Source organism: Giraffa tippelskirchi, chromosome 4 (genome assembly GCF_054371585.1).
Source record: "Giraffa tippelskirchi isolate mGirTip1 chromosome 4, T2T-mGirTip1v1.2.pri, whole genome shotgun sequence".
Lineage (NCBI taxonomy): Eukaryota > Metazoa > Chordata > Mammalia > Artiodactyla > Giraffidae > Giraffa > Giraffa tippelskirchi.
This window is the reverse complement of record NC_137278.1, coordinates 108513743-108537817: the sequence shown is the minus strand read 5'-3', so window position 1 is coordinate 108537817 and position 24075 is coordinate 108513743. Positions and strand designations below refer to the sequence as shown.

Sequence of the window (24075 nt, the reverse complement as noted above, 5' to 3'; positions counted from 1 at the left end):
TAGCTTGTCTGATTCCTAATCTTGGTGCTGTTAATTATCTGTAGAAGGAATTTTTGCTGTCAATAGGGTTGGTTCTCAGTTTTTACCACTGATGTGTGGTTCAGCTTTCTTGAACCTGCAGGACACGTGATTACAAGTTCATCTCATGGTTTCGAGGGGCAAGTTTATGTATTGATGTGTCCTCTCTTGGATGCATACTTGTGGGATACATACGCACGCTCGTGTATGCTTTTTTTAAAAAAAATACTCCATTCCTATAAATTTTGTCGAATTTTAGGAGAGAATACATTATTAGGTCACCATCTTCATTCGGCCATTTTAACCTGGAACCTTTCTTGATTTTCCATCTATTATCCAATTTGATCCTTATAACAGTCCTGTAATATAGATAATGTTATTAAAATTTTATAGATGAGGAAACAGAGACACAGAGAAATTAAGTCAATGGCTCTAATGTATCCAACTAGGTTAGAACTAGGATTTGAACCCAGGCAATTTTAATTTCAAATCCTGTTTAACCATTGCACTATAAATGCCTTTTGTGATGTTATATTCTTTATGCTTTAAGAGGTAGGCACCACTCTGTGAATTATTTATAATTATTTCTCTGATGCCTATATTAAATGGCAGTTTATATTTCATGACAAGGGAGAAAAGTGGGGAAAAAAACTCCCAAACCCAAAACCTGTTATAGTTGTGGTTATCAACCATAAACCATTTTTATCACTAACTGATTTTAAAATGCCTTTGCCAAAGAAATAGTATGTACAGGAAATTAAGTTTGTTTAAATGTCCTTTCTTTTGAAGAGAAATAGTCTTAGATTTTGTGGGATGCTGTTGTATATGAATGGAGAACCAGCCTTGAAGTGTATGTATAATAAGAAAGGAAGTAAACGGAGATCTTACAGTAAGGTGCCTATAAAAATTAACCACTAAGTCAGTTATAATTGAATTGTTGTTGTCTAAGAAGGTGTATTTCCAGGTTGAAAGAACTGTGGTTAGAAAAATCAGTCTAGGGTATATAAAGAAAATAACTGACTTAAAGCTTTTTAAAACTAGGAAAGTCTTCTCTGGGATTTTAAAGATTAGGTATAAAGAGATGACATAGTGTATCGTTTTGGCTAGAGGTACTTTCCTGTTAGGTTTAATGATGTGGGATCATCCTAGTCACTTAGTTTTAACCTAGAAAAAAAGATATTTATATTTGTTACTGTGATAATAAAGCTGCATTTTTTAAATAAGAGTTTTAAGTGGAAAATATTCATTGGTTGATTATATGTTTTAAAAAGTTTAAATGTAATGAAGAGGAAGTATAGCATCTCTTTCAGAGAAACATTGGAGCATACAGCATAATTAGTGGTATCCTTTTCATCTTTTCTGTTAATTGGTTTGCATTAGCACTGTCTTAATGACACATGTATGTCTACTAGAGGTAAAATTTAAGTGTTTATTCTCTGCATTAGCCGTTGGAATCCATCAAAAATGTACTTGAAAGAATATCTTCCCTTATGAATTCTTAATCATGGCTAAAGCAAGCAGTAGATTAGATATAAATCTAGAAGCTTCAGGAAAGATAAACAGTGTTATATCCATTTTTAAAGTAAGCAAAAACTGGAAAGGAAAGAATCGGAAGACGTGGGAAGTGTGGCAGATACTATAAAAGCATGATGAGTATGAGAAGAGGATTGCATTTTTTTGAGAAAAGAGAAACTGAGTTTATTATTTCATCCTGAATCTCTAAGTATTGATCTTGCTTTTGTTTTCCTAAGGCAGTAATTCGGTGCAGGGCATTACTGGTTTCATGAAAAGGTAAAACAGTGAAATAGCCTTTCTTGTTTTTCAGCTCATTTCTTTTAAAACACCCAGCAGCATGGCTTAATGCCTTTTCCGTCAGCCTCTTTCTCTGTTTATTGCTGATGTGACAGTCTCTGGTCCTTCTCCTTTGCTGTTAGATGTGTGTGTCCTTTGTGTGTGCTGGTGGGTCTCGCTATATTTGGATGTGAAGAAAGGCCTGTTATTGCCATACTGGTCTAATTAGCCTTCTGGGTGAGCATATGCCTTACATAGGCCTTTTAAGCCATGAAAGGAGAGAGCTCACAGCAACGTAGGTTTTCCTCCTGCACTGTGGCTTCGCCTGTTTTATTTCCTCCACGAATTGATGGCCGAAAGCTTGTCCGGAACGCTTCATTTGGAGGATACAATGAACTTTCTCCTTCTTTGCCAGGTTTGTTTGTTTAATCTTGCATTCTTTTCTTAATTTCTTATAGACTTTTCATTAAAATAAACTAGACATCTTAACGTCTTAAAGCTGCTTTCTTTTAAACAAAACAATTCTATAGTGAAAGGTTGGATTTTAGTAACTGCTCCAATATGGCTTGGCTTTCCATATTTTCTTTTACAGTCTCTTTATGCTTGAACTTGAAAGCTAATGATTCAGTGAAGTATGAATCTTGAGTGCTTATAGCATGAGTTTTTACTTTAATTATTGAAATAAATATTATAACCCTTTGATAAAAATAAAGCCCTTTGTAGATTTGAGATAAAATTCTGTAAATAAACTAATTGTTCTGAGGTTTTTGCAAATGAAACGCACATGTTTAATATTGATATTTGTTTGACAGTTCTCAAGCAAAATAGTAACTGTGAAAATTGATGTTTAGTTTATGCTTTAATAGATTAAGTCCTGACTAACATGAAGTTTTCTGTGTAATTTAATTTTTGAAATGCCTTACTTCACGTTGTTAAATGTGTTTATGTATGATCAGTTTTTGCTTAAAAAATGTTATTTTTAGGGCAATATTTATTAAATGAAATGACATTTGACAGCTATGATTTAGACGTTAAACAATTGGTCAACGAGATGTAGCTGTTAACTGATCTTTTATTGGTTGAAAAAGATTTATTGTAGCAAATATTTGGATATAGGTGTTAAGATATAAGCAATCTTTGTTTTCTTTTCAGAATATTAAACTCCTGCATAATCATATCTACTCTTTTAAGGTTATATTTTTCTTTTAAAATAAAAATGTTCTTTTAATCCTCATGACAAATATTGACTGAAACTGGTGCTTGTTTTAATTGTTTATGTATTATTCTGACACTCATTTTGTGAAATTTGAATTATATTTTCATTTTACACACCTGCCTTCTTAGCTTTTTGTGAATACTCATGCTGACAGGTAGTACATACATTCTCTAGAGATAGTGTTACTTGACAATTAAATAAATTATTATAAATTCACTGATTTCATTTCCTTTTCTAACAGTGTTTTGAAAAGTATTGGAAACTGTAGTCCTGAACTGTTGCCTAAGTAACATAAGCTTTAAACAGCATTCATAATCCCTATTTAGTCTTCTTAGTGTAGCATGGTTAGTATCATGTTTCTTTCTTAATGTTCTCACAGTGGCGTAAATTTTACTATTTGTCTTTGTTCAGAAGTGACTCTGAAAATACAACAAACAAGTCTTTTTTTAATGTTGTTGAATACTTACTTGCTTTTCAGTGTGACTTAGTTCCATTTCTATATTTGGCTCTTTGTTTTTCTTTTTTTAAGCCAGCAAGCTTGCTGGCACATGTTTGCTGACCTTCATGCTATGAGTCTACTTAATGTAGAGAATAATCAGGTGACCTTACTTAACAATACAAAACTTAGCATTTTAGAAGTTTGGTTTTTACTTCATTTAATTTAAGACAGAGTTGTGAGTTTCTCTTGTCAAAGAGAATATTGAAGGTCATCCAGATAGATTTCTTTTAATGGAAAAGTAGATGTTTGGCTTTGTTTTTTAATTCTTGAAAGGTCATATTCATAAGGATGCTTCCATAGTCCTCTTAATACAACTAACAATAATATTAAAACCAGCCATGATAAAAAGCTCTTTCTAATATGTTTTATCAGCTAGGTAGAATAGTTGAATAGAAATAGGTACTTCAGAGAAGTGGCTTTTTTAAGTTAAAAGTAAAAAATATAATTTTTTCTGGGACATTTTATTGTTTTTATCTGACATCATTAGAGAAAGAGAGGTTATACATTAGTGATATTTAAAGATAGCTTTTTTTAATGCTTTGACCACATCCCTTTTTAGTTTTCATTTTCCTTAGGAAAATCCACCCGCCCTTTTTTTTTTTTTGGTCATTTCTACCTAAAGGAACAAATTGGTATGACCTTTTTCTGTATGATGAGTTATAAAATAGAATGGTACCCTTTGTCCATGTACCTAGAAATTGAAATAAACTTTGAACAAGGAAATTTACAGACATTCTGTTGAAGCTTGAGTATATAGTTAGATCTTTTTAGTATATTTTGACTTCTCCAAATTTTTTTTATTGTACAATTTCTTAATTCTTGGCTGTGTTCTATTTAGTTAATGTAGTAATTCTATATTTGTAAATAGTTAATGAATCTACATTTTTAGATACTGTGTATATAATCTGATTTTAACAAGACTGAAGCAGTATAAAACTTGCTTTATTATATGTAAACATTGTTGAACCAGTTTTTAATGAGGTATATAAAAAGTTATACCTTATCAGTGATAACAGCATTTTTCGTCTGTTAATAAGAAGTTAGAGACAGTGTACTAATTTATTCAGGAATCATATTCCATTGAATTAGTAGGAGAAAGTTTTACTACTATATTACTGGAAAATATCTTCATGATATTTTCCCACAGATTTGGGGAAGACTTTCTTAAGACCAAAAAGCACTAACTTAAAAGAATGAGATTGCTGGATTTGACAGTGTTCAAATTAAAAGACATTCATCTAAAGAGACCATACAAAGAATTAAAAGACAAGCCATAGAATTGGGAGGTATTTGTAATAAGTATAACTGGCAAAGAACCAATATTTGGAAAACATTATGAACTCCTACATAAATCAAGAAAAAAATACAGTTTTTTTTTAATGTACTGAAGAGTTTCTTCACAAAGAGAAAATTAAAATGGTAATTAACATTATGAGATAGTACTCAATATCATTAGTGATCAGGAACACACTAACTAAAACCTCACTGATTTACCATTGACACACTCAACAGATTGGCAAAAATATTAAAAAATTTGTCAGTATTGATGTTACCATGGAGATGGGAAAAGGAGAACTATCATACACCATTAGGAGGAAAATAAACAGATGGTAAACAATTTGGTATTCTTAAAGACACACATATGCTCAGGCCTAGGAGTTCTGCTTCTGGTTTAAACCTTAAAGATACTCATGGATATATGTCTACTGGGATGCATTTCCAACAATATTTTTATCACCTATATTTGTAAGAGAAACTAGAAACAACACAAGCAGATGGATAAATAGTGATATAGTCATGCAGTAGGATTCTAATCAGCAAAGAAAATGAATGAAATACCAGGGTGGCATGCTGGTAAATCATCGTAAAAGTCAAGGTAGTTATTTCTGAGGGAAAGAAGAGTAGATAGGGTCAAGAATGGCATGGAGCTGCACAGGGGGTGATTCTCACAGGATGTTGACAATTCCGTGTTTCTTGATTTGGGTGGTGCTTATGCAGATAGTTATTGTATACATTAAATTATGTTTTTATGTTTTATGTATGTTTCTGAAGGTGTGCTGTATTTCACATATTTTAAAAAGCCATTGCATGTAAAAGTAGAGTCCATTTTTATTAATCTTTGGATCAGTTTATCAAAATTTGAATGGATGAATAAGAATTGAGACCCTTCTTTTCAGGAACTCCCAGTCAAGTATGGGACATGAACATGAAAACAGACAATTGAAGTATTTTGTGATAAATAGAGTAGTGCAGATGTACTAAGTGCTGTGTCTCAGAGGAGACAGCTGTGTTTATGCAGTCTAAACATGGCCTCCCAGAAGACTTTGGCCTTGAATCTAGAGAAGCACTCTGACATTCTAGAAACACCATGAATTTTAAAGTTAGACCTGAGTTTGAATTAGCGCTGATACTGTCACCTACTGACATTTGTCACATTACTTAATTTCTGTAAGCCTCAGTTTTTTCAATTATATACAATATACCTGACATTGGGGGGGGGGCTTGATTTTAAAGATTAGCAGTAAATTATAGTGTCTTAAAATTGCAAGTGTTCCTACAAATGGATAGTGGTTGCTTTATTGTTTCCATTAATATTATGTTAATTATCTTCGTAATTATCATTGTTGATGGATGAATCAGAATCAGCCCAGAGCAGGATATGTTAAAGGGATATAGACTAAGTAAGCAAGGATGCCATAGCAAGAGCGGTCTAATAAATTAGAAGAATAAGGAAAGAGTGTGGCGCTAGTAGTGAAAAACCCATCTGCAGGAGACCCCGGCTCGATCCCTGCATCAGGAAGATCCCCTGGAAGAGGGAATGGCACCCCACTCCAGTATTCTTTCCTGCAGAATCCCATGGACAGAAGAGTCTAGTGGGCTGCAGCTCATGGGGCTGCAAAGAGTCAGACATGATCAAAGCGACCTAATAGAGCACATCTGAATTTTCTAAAAAATTATTAAGGCGTAACCTACACATAGTTAATTGCGCAACTTTTTGAATTTTTAATTATGTATATATTCCAGTATTCTTGCCTGGAGAATTCCCAGAGGAATCTGGCAGGCTACAATACATGGAGTCACAAAGAATTGGATATGACTGAGCAACTAAGCACAGCACAGCACACAACCACATGCATAACCACGCCCCAGATCCCCAGAAGATCTTCTCAGGCCCCAGCCCTGCCCAGTCAGTTTCCTCCTCCAACAAAAACAAACCACTGTTCCAGCCTCCGCCACCACAGGTTATGTTTGGTGGTTGTTGTTGTTTAGTCTGGGGAGTTGTGGCTGACTCCTGTGACCCCATGAACTGGAGCCCGTCAGGCTCCTCTGCCCGTGGTATTTTCCAGGTGAGAGTACTGGAGTGGGTTGCCATTTCCTTCTCCCGCTAGTTCCTGACCTTTATATAAATGGAATTATATGGTATATGCTTTTTTTTTTTTTTGATGGCGAGAGGTGGCTTTTTTCACTCAGTATTCTGTTTGTTGTTTTGTGTAGTGGTGATTGGTTCTTTTTCATTGATGTTTATCATTCCATTGTGTGACTATAGCATAAGGTATTCATTTATTCTACTAATAATAGTCATTTGAGTTGGCTCCAGATTTTGCTATTATGAATAAAACTGCTGTGAACATTTTGTACCTGTCTTTTAATGACCATGTAGCACACTCATCTCTCTTTGGTACATCTAGGATCAGAATTGCTGTGTTTCAGATCATGAAAACTTTCAACTTTAGTAGATACTGCCAAATAGCTTTCCAAAGTGATTATGCCATTCCCACCAGTAGTGAAGAGAGTTCCAGTTGTGCCATAATCTTACCTGTATTTGGATGGTCCTAGTCCTTTTAACCTTAGCCATTTGGGTAGGGATGTAGGTTTCTATCTTGTGGTAGCAGTGGGAAGGATAGTAGGAAGAGAATTTACTGCCTGATATCACTAATGAGCAAACTTGGTAAAAGTCATGGACTGAAACTGTTCCGCATTTTACTGATAATGGTCAGTAATGTATTGTGTGCTGTGTGCTATGCTCAGTCACTTCAGTCGTGTCCGACTCTTTGTGACCCTGTGGACTCTAGCCCACCAGCCCCCTCTGTCCTTGGGATTCTCCAGGCAAGAATACTGGAGTGGATTGCCATGCCTTCCTCCAGGGGATCTTCCCGACCCAGGGATCGAACCTGGATCTCTTACGTCTCCTGCATTGCAGGTGGATTCTTTACTGCTGAGCCAGGGGGGAAACCCACGCATTTTATTGATAACGGTCAATAATGTATTGTAGGCTTCAGGATTTTATTTATAAATGTCACAATAAAAAAATTAAGGAGTGATTTTAAAGTAATTTTAGATCCCCACACATGGAAAATAAATAAAACTCTAAGAAATATTTTGGCTGAGCCCTTTTCGGCTTCTAATAAATACAGTACTTTCATGACTGACATTTTAAGATAAAGATTATTTTGCACATTTTTAGGGAGCCATGTTTATCCAGTCTAAAGAAAAAGTTCTTCATATGATGCGTTTTGCTTTGCTTACCTTGGAATTATCCTTGAAAGCATAGTGTACAGTATGACAGTACCTTCTTTTTTAAGGCTTTTGTACGTTTTGGGCTATAGTCCATAGGGTTGCAGAGTCAGACACAACTGAAGCGACTTGGCATATACACACACGTATGGTCATTGCATTTTATGGTAATCATCTGCTTATTTGAAAGAGTATTTGATCGGACTTAGCCTTTTTCTTCGGAGAAGGAAATGGCAACCCACTCCAGTATTCTTGCCTGGAGAATCCCAGGGACGGCGGAGCCTGGTGGGCTGTTGTCTATGGTGTCGCACAGGGTTGGCCATGACTAAAGCGACTTAGCAGCAGCAGCCGCCTTTTTCTTTATCTGCTATAATTTTAAATAATGTGGAAGTCATCAGGGCCACCTTTTACCTTTTAAAATAATGATTTGCAAGTTTGAGGTATAGAAAATCTTTTAAAATGGTATTCATTTATTGGTCTGACATAATATACAACCTAGATTTATGAGTGACCTATTCTTTTTGTTTTTTTGGGGGATTTTATTCACTTTAGACTTGTTTTTGTGTGTCCTTTCCCAATATTTGACACTTTCTGCAAGACATATTTGCATGTTCAAGAAAGGTCTATTGAGATTTATAACTTTGTTTTAATTTCCTGTTCTGTTGTTAAAATAATATGTGAATATAGATACAGTGAAGTAGCCATTTTATTAGTCTAATAAATGCATTGATATAGATTTATCTGAAACCAAAACCACACTGAAGAAATTGAGATAATAGTCTTGTTCTTATGAAAATAAAAGAAGATATCATCTTTTTTCCATTCATAATTATATTTTTAGAAAATCTTTGTTCTTTTATACATATATTTAGAAGATCTTTGAAATAATTAAAGTTAATTCATTAGTATTAAGAATTGCCTATGTTTATTACTCTGAATAAATATTTTTAGAATTTTTAAGCTGAATTATGTCACTTTGATTTGCTTTACACTACAGTTTCAAATTCTGGTAAGTTTCATTTAAAATTCCATGTTAGATTTAATAAGATTTTTTTTCCCCTCCTCAATTTTAAAATGGCCTGATCTTGCTCCTTACCAAAGATGGAAAAGAAAACAAAAAGATTTCTTTCTTTTTCATATTATCAGAAAAAAAAATTGGCAAAATCATTGAATTAAGAAAATAGAATGGATTTGTTTTAGCTAATATAAATCAAATACAGAATAAATGATCTCGTTGATATGTTAGAAATGATTTTTAAATGCTTCAGGCACTGATACTGCTGGTAACTTTTTAAGCACTGCTTTATGAATGATTATTTATACATTTTTATATAGGCTTTATTGGACTCAGAACAAATGGTTGTAGAGAAGACTTAACGCTACTTGTCCACAAAAGTAGAAAGAGCTTCATTAAAATGAGTACTGCTTCTCTTATGGCGGCCACACAAATCTCAGCATTAGCATTTCTCTGATTATACCCATACAACATTAACTTGTTAACTGCTTTTGGCATAGTGCTATATTGGCTTTCCTGGTGGCTAGGATGGTAAGGAATCTGCCTGCAATGCAGGAGATCTGGGTTCGATACCTGGGTCGGGAAGGTCCCCTAGAGAAGGGAATGGCAGCCCACTCCAGTATTCTTGCCTGGAGAATTGCATGAGGAGCCTGGCGAGCTATAGTCCATGGGGTCTCAAAGAGTTGGACACCACTGAGTGACTAGCACATATACATAGTGCTGTATTAATGTTACATGATTGGAAAGATGTGTGCATATATCTCAATGCACTCATATTTTATATTTATCCTTTTAAAATTTATATAACACTCAGTGTCAATAATAATATTAAGCGTCAATGTTAATTGAATATATACTGTGTGCAAATGCTATGCTAATTGCTTTCTAGGCATCCGCATTTAATTCTCACAGTAAGCTCATTATTAGATTTTTTTAAAAGTCTGTCCCTCAGTTCAGATTCATTTCCCCAGTCTTCTTTTATCACCAATTCTGGAGTTGTTTTCCAGTTTGACAAGGGGTATGAAAAGTATGTTGGGGTGGTTCTTTGTTAGAAAACAACTAACTGAAATAAACGTTCTGTGAGTACTGAATACATTCCAAGTGAATAAGCAGAGAAAAGAGGTATTTATCTTATGTTGATGGGTTCAGGGAAAGACACCAGTGCCTCTGTAAGCCTTGATTTATTCTAAAGAATTACTAGAGATGACCCCTTAGTAGTCTTTAAACTATAATAGTTTAAAACTGTATGTTGAATCTAGGCTTCTTGCACTGATATACATCAAATATTGTGTAATGTATATTTGAAATTGAATACCTTATGTGTATTTCCTTTTTATTGCCTGTATATGTTCAAATGTGGTAATACTGAAATAATGACTATGTTTTTAAAGGCTTTGAAAGAGGAAAGGAAGACATTTCTCAAAATAAAGATGAATCTTCACTTTCTATGTCAAAGAGCAAGGTAAGCATATTGTCCTCAAGTGTATGATCATAATATTTTTCTGATATTTAAGATGAGTGAACTAACACCAAAATCTTATCAAATTTTTACGGGATGTGTTTATGTTGATATATCTAAACCAGGTAGTACTTATGAGAAAAGGAACATTCCCCTGGGGCTGATTTAGGTGCGTTGGTTATTTGAAATGTAGCTGGTTGGTAACCAGGGTTCTCTCCTGAATGATGCTGTCCTGGTATGTCTCCTGCAGCAGCATGTCTCAGACTTCATTCTGAGGCTTCCATCTGGAGAAACAGTCAGGGTTCTTTTTTTTAAAGTTTTAAGTGTTTTGGGTTCATTCAAATGACTATCAAAAACATGTACATTTTAACAGTTAGAGACCAAATATCTTTTGCTATAGCAGCATGCAACTGAAAGACACAGTTTCTTAGAATAAGACATAGTTCCCTAAATTAGTAATTTTCAAATTGGATACTCGTATATATTCTTAGGTCTGTTGGGAATTTTTTCCCTAAGAGTACTATTCAAATTTGAGAAGTACTGTATGATGCATAGGCTTTCCTATGGGTTTGTAATTCACTAGATTTTCTATAATTTGTCAATGGATTTGACTTTTGACTTATTTCTGGTCAGGTTCAGTAGCAGAAGAAGCTTTTATGTTTATGGAATCAAACTTCAGTGACTGTAAGAAATCTATTTCTTAAGCTAGTGAATTCTCTGCTGTTCTTAGAATAAGCTTTGCTTGTAAAACCGGACATTTTTTGTTCTATTCTTGAGAGTAAGAGGTTGAGTAAGAGGATTCCATGATGTTTTACACAAATTTTATTCACAGTTAACTTTTCATTACATAAAAGTCCATCCTCTATTTAATATGGGTAAAAGAATATAAGGTGAGAATTTAGTGTCGTACTTTGTATGTATAAAATACAAAGAGAAATACATGAGAAATGCCTTTATCATTTTATATAAGATATGTAATTAACAAGGATATAGTTTATCTTGGTTCTGCCATGGTTAGAAATGCAGTGAAATTTATGGAATTTTAAAAGCCTATTTTCAAGCCCTTAATACCAGCATTGGTGAATGTATGTTATATTGATATTCCTTCTCAGAAGCCTAAACTCCATACCTACCTACCACAGCCACCTAGTCTCTAAATAGGAGACTCAGGGGAGCGGTAGAAGGGGTAGAGGGGACAGGGAGCATGAAAAGGGAAGCAGTGCAGATTAATGAAAAATAAGGAAACTAGACTGCACCTCGAGTATAATAGCACCGAACTGTATATGAGCTTTAAGTAAAATTAGCAATTTGGTTCCTCAGTTGCACAAGCCACATCTCAATAACTCACTAGCCATATGTGGCTAGTGGCTACCATATTGAACCACTCAGATATAGAATGTTTCTGTTATTCAGAAAGTTCTACTGGACACCAAGCACTCGCCACTTGAAGGTTAAAAAAGAGAGTTTGAATCTTGATTCTCATATATTGCCTATGACTTCTTAGATGCTAATTACAATGATATTAATAACTAGTTTGTATTAAGAGCTTGCTAAGTGTCATTTTAACAATACTAGAAGACAGGTATTATTGGCCCCATTTTATAAATGAAGCTTAGAGAAGTTAGATAGCTCTCCAAGGGTCAAAGTGTTAGAGCTAGAATTCAAAGTGGCTTCAATTTTCTTCTCTGTACAAAGGAGATAAAATCTAACTCACAGATTGTGATGCTGTAAGTGCCTGACAAAGTACCTGGTTAATAATAGATATTTGAGAACTCATTTTTCTTCCTATGAATAAAGAACTACAGTGAATGAATGGGCTTCTTGGTGTGGTAACTATTTAGTGTAAGTAAAATTGTATTTGTTCTGTTATTTTCCATGAGCTGAATCTTATTGATTCTTAATCTCAGTTTATTCTGTTAGCTTAGGAGATACAGCCACTAGCTTGTCCTTAAATAGTTTAATATATATTCTACTGTATTACTTTTCAGAAGAATCCTAAAATTTATGCATTTATATCAAGCCTTATTCTCATGGAATTACGAAGATTTTGTTCTTACCTAAGTAACTTTGGAAAACAAAATCTTGTTATTCCTTCTATGATTGATCTGTGTAACTGAGACCATTAAATAATTTTAACCTTATACTTTTATGAATTTGATGCAAAAAGTATCAATACTGTCATTTAGGTCATTGAATTTGCAGTTAAGTGTTATTTCTTAAAAATACATAATTGAGACCAATAGGCACAATCCTTCTTTACCTCAGCCCCCACCATTTTAGAAATAAAAGCAGTTCCTGTTTCTTATGCATCCTGTAAATGAGTGAATTGAAGAAGGCAGTTAATCAGATCATCTCATCTTCCTTTTAGCATTTAAAATAATTGTCTATCTCAATGAAAGGAATTGCCAGCATGAATAATATTTCTAGTGGGATAAAAGGAATCCTATTACAAGGATAAGGAGTTTCTGAGCTGAGATCTCTTGACTTGATTCTCCAGTCATCAGTCTCCTTGCTTGTAGGTTTGCTAAGTCATCTATCACTTGCTGTAAAAAATATATTTACTTGGACATTAAAAAAAAAACAACCTTTCCAAATCAAAATATCTGATAGAATCATCGTAACCTCCTTACTGCTATTATTCCTTATGTCTACAGTATTTTAGTTTTCAAAGCAAGTCGAAAGTATTCTAGTTATGTTAATGTTCCATTTATCTGAAGATTATATTTTTGTCAACACTTGAAATCTAGGAGATAGTCACAAATCTGAAACACAGTATATATCAAGTACTGTGTTAAACACATCATGCACACTGCCTCATTACCAAAGCAACCCTGTGAATTAATAGGAATATCTTTATTTTATAAATAAGGCAATTAAGACTGGAAGAGAATATCTTCCCATAGTCACAGAGCCCATAAGGTGTCATCATTAAGACAGTGGTCAGTAAGGTTATCAAAGAAGGAAACTTAGTTTAATAAAATATTTCCAATAAAAACAGTTTATGATTCTTGATATTTAAAAGGTAATTTGTTGATTCATGAGACTTAGTATATCTTTTCTTTCCCCAAAACTAGCCATGCTGTGTGGCAGGACTCCTTGCAGGATGTGTGCTGTAATATAGCAAGCTCTTGTTGCAGCCATTTGGCCTGCTGGTCCTTCAGATGCCAGAATCATTTAGAAGCCTCCAAGCCAATCTTGTCATGTCTAGGGAAGTAGATTTCCTGTTGTTCATAAAGATAAGTCTTAAATCTGAGTCTAAGATTCTATATGAATAGTTGTAAAAAGATGAGCAAGCAATAAATGTAGTGAGATGGCCAAGAGCGTGAGACTGAGAATTAGGCACAGCAGAGTACAAATCCGAGATCATCTATTTATGGCTCTGTGACTTTGGAAAGTTATTTAATCTGTTAGTCTTAGTTTCCTAATTAGCAGAAGAAACTACTACTGTCTCATAAGGTGGCTTTGAGGATTACAAGAGGCAGAACACATAAAGTACTTATAGTATTTGGTAAAGAGTTAAACAACCGTTCATTTTCACTAACTTTTAAGTTAATACTGTGGAAATGCTTTACTTAATAATGTCTAAAAAGTACATTATAATAGACATTTTCCTATTAAGCTGTGGGAAATAGAAGCCATTATATTCATCTGACAGTAGCTGTGTCATCTTTGAGTTTCCAGCAGCAAGGAGAGGACAGAGACCTGTTTGGCTTGATGACTTTTGTGAAATGGTTTTGATATCACAGTCTTATCTTGTCATCATGAAAGTAATCATCATGAAAGTAAGCCATGTGATGTTTCAAGTGCAGTCCTCAAAGGAGTAACTTTAACAAAAATTTAATTAGGTTAATCCCCACATTCTATATTGAGTGTAGTTTGCAGTTCCCTTCCAGTTCAGCCACTTATTACCATCAGCATAATAATTCGTATTTTGTACTAAATAGCAGAGGCATTTTTAAGAGAGATGAACTGTGAAAGTTTCATTTTGATAATTCCGAAGGTATTTATTGAGCCCTTTCTTTACTAAGTTACTTCAGTCATGTCCAACTCTTTGCAACCTTATGGCCCATAGCCTGCCAGGCTCCTCTGTCCATAGGATCCTCCAGACAAGAATACTGGAGTGGGTTGCCATGCCCTTCTCCAGGGGTTCTTCCTGACCCAGGGATCAAACCCAGGTCTCTTAAATCTCCTGCATTAGCAAGTGGGTTCTTACCACTAGCGCCACCTGCAAAGCCCAAATTACCCCAGGTGATATCTGGCTGCAATTGTTGAATACACATGGTCCCTGTATTCATGGATCTTAAACTGAGTGAGGGAGTTTATTTCCCAATGTTCTTCCTTCTTGATCAAATCTAGTGATATTATGCAGATCTGGCCATTTAAACACTTGAAAGCTACCATTTAAATTAAGTCCCATATACTTTCTTGGCCCTAAGAGTAATGCTGTGAACTTGAAGTACCTTCTCCCATGTCTTAACAATAGATAAAAATGAAATTCATAGGACAGTGAAGGAATATGTTCAATTTTATTGTTCGAGTATTTATAGAAGCAGCTTTTAGTTTTATATTCTTCTACTCTGGTGGAAGAAAGTAGTCTCCTTGAAAGAGGACTGGATTAAGAGCACTAGGTTCTGATCCCTGCTATTGATTGATTATTTAGAAAATCAGTGTCCATGAGTCTCCCTTTCATGATTTGTAAAATGAAGATAAAACCACTTGTTATGCCTATTTTTCAAGATTCTTATAAGGATCAAATTATCAAGTATAAGCAAAATGGGGAAACAAGTTTGAGACATTAATATTTATTTTTCGAGGCACTGGATAGTTAGGAAGAAGTGCTGGGAATGTTGTTTTTTAAACACTATACAAATTAGGGTATTTCAGTACTAGTTTCTGAAGATGTTTGTATTTACTCCCTTTGGAGAAGGAGTACTAACAGGGCAGTGTTTGCAACAATTTGCTAGTTTTTTGGGTTTTAGAATATTTCAATCTAAAAAATTACACTGCTTTGGATACGTTTATCCCAAGAATTATTTTGTATAAAATAATTATATTCTTTAGAAGTACTCTGAAAAACAGAATGCAGAAATTTTCAAATGATCTTGTTTAACCTTACATTGTACGCTGATTTATTGACAAGTTTTTATTTTTGTGTTTCTGTGGCTTTAATGTGGATTCGTTTTCAAACCCAAATACTGTATAAGAAAAATCAGTATTTGAAAATTGATATTTGCCTAAAATCACAGTAATGAATGGGAAGAAGGTCGCATACCTAGTTTGAACATCAGTTTTAATGTGCCATATGTATGTGGAGAATAAGTGACAGTTTTAATTATTATTTCTCTTTTCTTCATGTCTGTGTGGTTTCAGTCTGAATCTAAACTTTATAACGGCTCAGAGAAAGACAGTTCAGCTTCAAGCAAGCTTACAAAAAAGGAATCTCTCAAGGTTAGTTTCCACAGTTATTTTATAACTAATGTTATGCTTTACCTGTGCTTTTGAAAGTAGGCTAGTAAGATAAAGAAGTATTTGTACTCCTAAAGGAAAAAAAAATGTTAATGTTTGTATGGCACACTGGAGTCAGCTGCAAGGGCTTTCTGATGACTGTCCCAGCTCTACTCTGCCCTCACCTGGGATGGGGGCTGAGGACTGGATGTCTCTGCACAGTTGTGCTTGAGTCTAGCCCATCACTGTGTTATGGAACCCCTGCTGGGAAGCTCTTCTGCCCTTTGAGAGTTTACTGACTGCTAGGTCGTGGGCTGAATTTGGTCCACAGTAGATACATTTTGTTTGACCTACACAATGTTTTAAAAATTTGAGCCAATAATTACAGGTCCAGGTTTCTAGCGTCCCTTAAGAAATAGGTAATACTGGACTTGCCTTCCAGAATGGCCACAGCTCCTGGAGCTTAAGGAGCGCATGCTTTCTGATTGATTCTTGATTCCCATGCAGTCTGTTTTGCCACTCCCCCTCTTTTCCATATCTTATCCCATATGTATTTACATTTATAATCCTATATTAAATCTGTTAATTCACTTATGCACATTAATAAAGACCAAAGTCTAAATTTTTTTGACTGTATAATTATTAAAATTTTGTTGTGTGTATGTAGTCTCTTTACCATTAAGTGCAGCTAGGAAAATTTTGTGTTTTACTTGAAGAAAAACCACTGATAGATTATCTTCTTCTATTCATAAGCAACCACAAAGTAATAAATAATAAGATTGCTCCACTGCTGCTTTCCCAGATTATCTCAGAAGTGACTTACGAAGGGTAAAACTTTGATAATTTGAATGTATTAATTTCACTGTTGTGGTTTCTTAATTGTTTATATCTTATGTATTAGTGTCAGGAAAGAGAGCAAGATTGCCAATCCTAAATAGTTACAGCATTGTTTGTGGTATGAAAAACTGACAACAGAGCAGATTACCATCAGTAAGAGTATATTAAGAAAAATTATAGAAGCAGTATAGGATGGTGGTTAAGACATGTCTTTTAGAGCCAGTCTGCTTCTGTTTGAATTCTGCTTCCATGACTTACTTAGCTATGTGATACTGAGCAATTTACTCTCTGTACCTCAAGTTTTCTCATCTATGGAATAAGGACAATTATAGTCCTACTTCCCAAGGTTATTGTAAGTATTAAATGGGGTAATACATGTAAAGTGCTTACAGTAGTGACTGGTACACAGAAGGTGTCCAGTAAATGTTACCTCTTATTGTTTTATTCATAGTAAGAATCCTTTGCAGCAGTTAAAAGAATGAGGCAGGCAAGGAATGGAAATAGAGTTGAAATACTCCAAGAAATATTGGAGAACCTTTTTTTATGTGTTAGAAAAAGCAAAAGCAAACACAAAAGCTATGTATTTGAAAAGACCTGATAGTATAGTGTTTCCTGAACATTATAGTGTTTTCCTGAAGGTTGACAGTGATCAATTCTGGGGATCAGAATAGGAGAGGGTATATTAAAAATGTTTTTTAGCTTTTGTTGTTTGAAATTTTTACCATGAGTTCATATTCATGTATTGTGTAACTTTAAAAAGGTAAAATTCTTTTTTAAAAAAAAAAGCTCTTCTGTCCTAAGATGCTAGAATTCTAAAAGAGGTTTAAAATTTTATTTTACAGTGTAAAATTTTTACATTCCATAAAGTTAAAAAATTGAAAAGAAATTGCCTATTTCTAATGAATTTTTTATTTTTCTATTATTTCTGTAAAATAGGTACAAAAGAAAAATTACCGAGAAGAAAAGAAAAGAGCCACAAAGGAGTTACTCAGTACAATCACAGATCCTTCTGTTATTGTTATGGCTGATTGGTTGAAGGTCAGTTTGTATTGTCTTGAATTCAAATTGCTGGATATTTACCAACTGGCATAGGAAATCCCAGAGTGCACCTGCCTAAAAGCCTGCAAGACAAAAACAACTCTAGGATGATTTTTTTCACTGACGAAGAAACCATTAATTGTATCCCAGAAGATCTATGTTCCAATCTTAATGGAGAGAAGGAACCTTAATGTTGGCTCTCTTGATAGTAACATCAAATATGGATAGTAGTGCTTTTAAAAAAGCTTTTTGATATATGTGACAGGACATAGTCTAATCAATGTGAAGTGAAGAAATATTCAGTTTGCTGTTCAAATTCTCATTTAGTATGATTGTAGACTTGGTGTATAAACATTTTGGTGAAGATATGAGACAAAGTTAGTGTAAAAGTTGTCATGTGAAAAGCATTAGTTTTCGGAAAAACATACATATTTCTATTTCTATACCTTATTCTTTTAGCTTCTGGTTATTCCTACTTATTTTTATTTCCATTTCTTTTTTTTTCTTTTTTTTTTTTATTATTTCCATTTCTATCATCCTAGTCACTTAATTCTCTGTATCACTATTATTTGTAGGATATTTGGTAGGAATTTTCTAGACTAATGCTAACTTTGAGAATGATCTTGAAAGACCCTGACTCCCAGAAAGTTTCAGTACCCGGCTTTCACCTAAAAATCACCCCAGCCCTGAAAAGCTTTTCTCTTTCCCAAAGAATAGGTACAGCCTTCAAACTAAAATCTTTATGGGATCTGTCATGGAAGTTCTCTTACTAAAATGGGAGTGTAGTGATAGTTTTCTTGATAGTTCAAGTAATACTGAGGTTTTCTTGCATGTTATTCTGAAAACACCTTTGGACTTACATTGGCTCTACTTACTAAGTCTTTAAGCTCCAGATCTTGGTACTAGGAAAGTATATTTTAATGGCCCCTGATCTGGCCAGAAAGGATAGGATTATTTTGAAACTGTTGATGTGATGCAGTCTCCCACTAGAATTTAAATTCCTTAGAAGTAGCAGTCATGCTGTTTTCACATTTATTTACAGTGCTGGCTAATTAGTAGCTTAACAAATATATATCTAGTGAATTTAAAGTGTACATTTTTTGAAAATTTTAGATTAAAACCCCCTACTTGCCTCTGTTCATTTAGTATCTTGTGAAGCAGAAAAACAGACCTTTATTTCTTAAAATAAACTTATCTTCTTGTAGATTCGTGGTACCCTAAAGAGCTGGACCAAATTGTGGTGTGTGTTGAAACCCGGTGTGCTACTGATCTATAAAACCCAGAAAAATGGTCAATGGGTAGGGACAGTCCTTCTGAATGCCTGTGAGATCATTGAACGTCCATCAAAAAAGGATGGCTTTTGTTTTAAACTTTTCCATCCTTTGGAGCAGTCTATTTGGGCAGTGAAGGTAAGTAAGCACTTATTACACAGGTAAAAAGTAAAGATGACGATCTGTAAGTAGAACTGAGCTGAATCAGTGAGTGAGTGACTAATTGCTGTTGCTGTCTTCAGTCACATTATTCCTCCTTCTGTCTCTACCTACCCACAATGAGATGTGCACCAAAGTGCTTAGTTTATTTTACCTTTAAGATCAGACTTAAAGATTTCTCCGGAAAATGTTTCCCAAATGTATGTTGTACCCTATTATCTCTTGTCTGTGGGGATTGTTTGTACTATTCTTTTAGTTTGCAATTACTAGCTTTGCTTTGTAATATTGTATCTGGTTTACTGTGACTATTTTTCTCTTGATCAATTTGTCAGACTCCCTGGAACAGAAGCTGTCTTTTCTTTTGGTGGTCTTTCCTGTAGTGATGTAAACTTGTGATTAGCAACCTGTGAACAGAAGTGGTCTTATTTACTCTTGAGAGGCAGCTTTCTTGGAAGATGGAGCTCTGATGCTTTTATAACTAAAAAGCATGACTGTGGTCACTCCTATGAATAAGAACAGAATAATGTTTGTAAATTTCTACTTTGTGTCAGGGACTCTTTTCAGCATACTATATGGAATCTTTTTTTAAATTCTCCTACCTGTAAGGAGGATACAAATTTCTCCTATTACCCAGATAAAGAGATTGAGGCCTAAAGAAGTTACTTAAGTAATTTTTCTAGTATAGAGTCCTACTAGATTGAAAACCAGGCAGTTTGACTCATGATCCTACTCTATAGTGGTTCTAGGAACTAGACCACAAATTATAAAGCCATTTGAAAACATCCAGGGGATACTGTAGGATTTGTTGAAATCATACTGATTTGTTTCTGCTCTTTTCATTTTGAATGTTCCTCCTTACTTCCTGATGTATATGCTTCTTAAAATCCGTTTTATTCTTTGATCTGACAACTTAAAAAATTATTTTTCCCCGGACCTAGTAAAAGTTCATTTCTCTCTTTCTTATATTTCCAGCTGTTTATTTAGGCTTCCAGAAATTTAGTATTTCTTAGCTAGTAGTTTTTGTAGTGTGGAAATTCTCCATTAAATTAAAATTTGGTCTAGTATGTTAAATTTTAGGCTTTTCTTTAATATGTGAACCATCTGCAGAGATAATATTAAGTGTTAACTATAAATTCAGTTTTCTGGTAAGGAAGTTAAGTTTGATGGAAGAGGAAGGCTTTCCTGAGTACTTGTCATTTGCTCTCAAGAAGCATGAAATTAACACTTGCTTGCTTTTAAAAATTATAATCCATGCTTTACTTAGTTTATTACAGGTAATAATGAATAATATAAAGTTGAGATCTCATAATACTATACACCATGTATTTTGTTTTTTTGCTTTTTAAGGGTCCAAAGGGTGAAGCAGTTGGATCCATAACTCAGCCCTTACCTAGCAGTTATTTGATCATCCGAGCCACTTCAGAGTCAGATGGTAAATAGAAATAATGGATTGGATTTTGATCCTCATTTTTAAGGGTTTATTTCATATATGAGTGTGTTTTCCTTTGGGAAATTTCTCTTTAGTATGGAATTTTAGTAAAGGTATTATAATCATAACTTATTTAGAACACTAAATATTTATATCAAGTTGGTTGACAAACAGGGAAATCTGGTAGAAAGGAAGCATTGTATAATTGAGTGGTAAATTAGCAGCCTGGAGTTTCCTCTTCATCTTTCATGACATATCAACACTCTTTTGACTTGGTTAGTGTTCTCTGTGGTAATTCATTATTTTGTCATTTTAGAAGTACATTTAATACTATTTATATTTTATCATTAAATAGTAACATGAGACACCACGTGCATTATTTTTCTTTACATAAGACATTCAAATGTGAGCTTCTCTTATGTACTTTATTACTTAATATTTACTTCCTGAGACAAACATAGGGAGGGTATAACTTATATGAAAGCAAGGTATCTTTAAAACCTTAAAACTGGTAATGGATTTTTTTACCTAACTTTTATGTTTTACAGTTTAGACCATCTTAGCTTAGGGAATCATGTAACCTTATAAAGTTTCCTTTCACTAGATGATTATTTTTTAAATTAAAATATCATATGCATGCGTTTTCATTATGAAAATGATTTATTTGGCTGATTTTTTAGCATATCTTGAAACAAATATATATGGCTTCTCAGAGCAATTAACATTTTTTTCTGCTAATGTTGTTCTGAATTTTAATTTCAGAAATAGTAGGAGAGGAGGACTAAATTGGGGGTTTGGGATCGACATGTACACACTCCTATATTTAAAAAGGATAACAAACAAGGACCTACTGGATAGCACAGGGAACTCTGCTCAACATTCTGTAACAACCTAAATGGGAAAAGGTTTTGAAAAAGAATAGGTATTTTGTGTGTGTATAGCTGAATCACTCTGTTGTACACCAAAAACACAACATTGTAAATCAACTACAGTCCAATATAAAATACAATTTTTAAAAGTACATGTAGTCAACCACAAATTAAAGAATGAAGTTGTTAATGTTTCTCCTGACTAATATGACAATAACATTATTTGTACAGGCATTTTTCTGACTTAAAATTGAGGTGCTAAACCTGGGATAGATGTCTTATCAACAACAAAATATTATTTTAGTTTGTTTCCTAGTAGAAATGTAATTCTTAGGTATATTTTATGTACCTTTTTGGTACCTTCAAATTATACTGTGTGTTAACATTAGAAGCTTTTAAAAATTCAGTACACTTATTTTAGATAAAGTGTATTTCCTTATGTGCATTAATGCTATTTATTTGCCAGTGGTTTCTAGATATTTAGAATGCAAAAAGCATTTACTATACTGAAAAACTGTATTAAGAAATCCTGCAAGGATCTTATATTCTAATTAGCTTTTACAGTGCATGTTTCTGAGAGAAATAATATGTTCAAAAGTTAACTGTGATCAATTGTGTTGGATGCTAGGTTTTCTAGTTCGTTGAGTTACACTGCTTTTGAATCTGTGTTCTTCTAGGAAGGTGCTGGATGGATGCTTTGGAGTTGGCTTTGAAATGTTCTAGTCTTCTTAAACGTACAATGATCAGGGAAGGAAAAGACCATGACCTGAGCATCTCATCAGAGAGCACACATGTGACTTTGTATGGCTTATTACGTGCTAACAATCTCCACAGTGGTGACAATTTCCAGTAAGTAGATATTGCCCCTAATATGGTGATTATTTTCAAGACTGTGTTATTCACGAGATCAGTTGGCAGGCCGAGAATTTTTGTATTATATTTAGGACTGAAACTTGTCTGCTTTAAACCCCTTTGTGTGCTTCCTCAGTCACTCAGTCGTGTCTGACCCTTTGCAACCCCATGGATCGCAACCCACCAGGCTTCTCTGTCCGTGGAATTTTCCAGGCAAGAATACTGGAGTTGGTTACCATTTCCTACTCCATTAAACCCCTATGGCCTGGTTTAAAATTTGTTTAGTTGCTATGATGAGGTGTAGAAAGTTCTTTGATTCCAGCTAATGTGAATTACTTGTTCTTTCCTAAATACAGCCATACTAACAATCTTGTCTTTGTGTATGGTGTTCCCTCCATTAAGAACGATTTCTGGTCCTCCTTGCTTTTTTCTGTCATACTACTGTGTTTTCTTCAAGGCCAATCTCAATCTCAAATATTATCTGTGAAGCCTTTCTTGCCTCATAAAAATGAGATGTGATTCGTCCTTCTGTTGCTGTTCTATAGCACTGTTTGTTTTGTTTTGTTTTGTTTTAAATGGGACTTGGCTTATTCTACCTGGTGTTTGTGGAATTCTTCTGTTATATGGTATTTCAAGTTTGAACTGTATCCTATTTTTGTTTTTTTTCCCGAAGCATTTGTTGTAGTTAATAGTAAAAAAAAATATTCTCCAGGGAAAGAAGAGGTTCAGAAGTTTGTTGTGGTTCAGATCTCTTCTGCTGCTTTGCAAAAGAAATAGACGTCCCCTTTTCCTCCCTGACCCCAACCCTTGGCTTCTCTAGTCACTTACTCATATCGGCATTGAGGTTATTCTCCTCAGAGTTAAGCTGCTTCTCTCCTCTCCTCCCTGTAACCTGAACTGAACTTTTTTCTTCCTTTTCTTTTGACTATTTTTCTTTACTCTCTTTTAAAACTACCATTACCTGATCTTTTACATGCTTTCTTTGTAGATCTATTAATGTAACCTATAGCTTTGTTTTTGGAAAAGGAAATGGCAACCCACTCCAGTATTCTTGCCTGTAGAATCCCATGGATAGAGGAGCCTGGCAGACTATGGTCCATAGGGTCGCAAAGAGTCAGACACACCTGAAGTGACTGAGCAGCATAGCTTTATTTTATCCTAGTATAGGAGCCTGAATGAGAAAGGATGAAGGGGAGGGAGGTGCAACTGATAACAGGAATGGATTTTTGTGGGGGCCTCTTCTCCTGGTATCACCCCACTCCAGTACTCTTGCCTGGAAAATCCCATGGACGGAGGAGCCTGGCGGGCTGCAGTCCATGGGGTCACTGAGTCGGACACGACTGAGCAACTCCACTTTCACTTTTCACTTTCATGCCCTGGAGAAGGAAATGGCAACCCACTCCAGTACTCATGCCTGGAGAATCCCAGGGACAGGGGAGCCTGGTGGGCTGCCGTCTATGGGGTCGCACAGAGTCGGACACGACTGACGCAACTTAGCAGCAGCAGCTTCTCCTGGTATAATTGAATACCAGGTGATCCTTAAATACTCTTATGTGGGGATCTAAAAATTCATCTGCTTCACATATGTATTCATTGAAAAATTTTGAGCCTCTTTTCTTTGTATGTAATTGGATAATGTAAATATTGGACACGTTAAAGAAG

General features: G+C 34.6%; 1 protein-coding gene across 29 annotated transcripts in view; it reads left to right on the top strand.

Moving 5' to 3' along the window:
* OSBPL8 (oxysterol binding protein like 8) overlaps nt 1–24075 on the top strand; it is a 159854-nt gene that overhangs the window by 101399 nt on the left and 34380 nt on the right. For 28 of the 29 annotated variants that reach the window (XR_014051709.1, XR_014051707.1, XR_014051710.1 and 25 more), the window contains 6 exons: nt 10446–10516; nt 15884–15961; nt 17732–17833; nt 19039–19242; nt 20611–20695; nt 22239–22410. Coding sequence is in view for 24 of the 29 variants with exons in the window: in XM_081483909.1 (XP_081340035.1) it covers nt 10446–10516; nt 15884–15961; nt 17732–17833; nt 19039–19242; nt 20611–20695; nt 22239–22410 (712 nt within the window). In the remaining 5 variants the exon portion in view is untranslated. Of the gene's footprint in view, nt 1–975; nt 2225–10445; nt 10517–15883; nt 15962–17731; nt 17834–19038; nt 19243–20610; nt 20696–22238; nt 22411–24075 lie in introns of those variants that run through there. The other variant, XM_081483901.1, reaches the window with a different exon arrangement.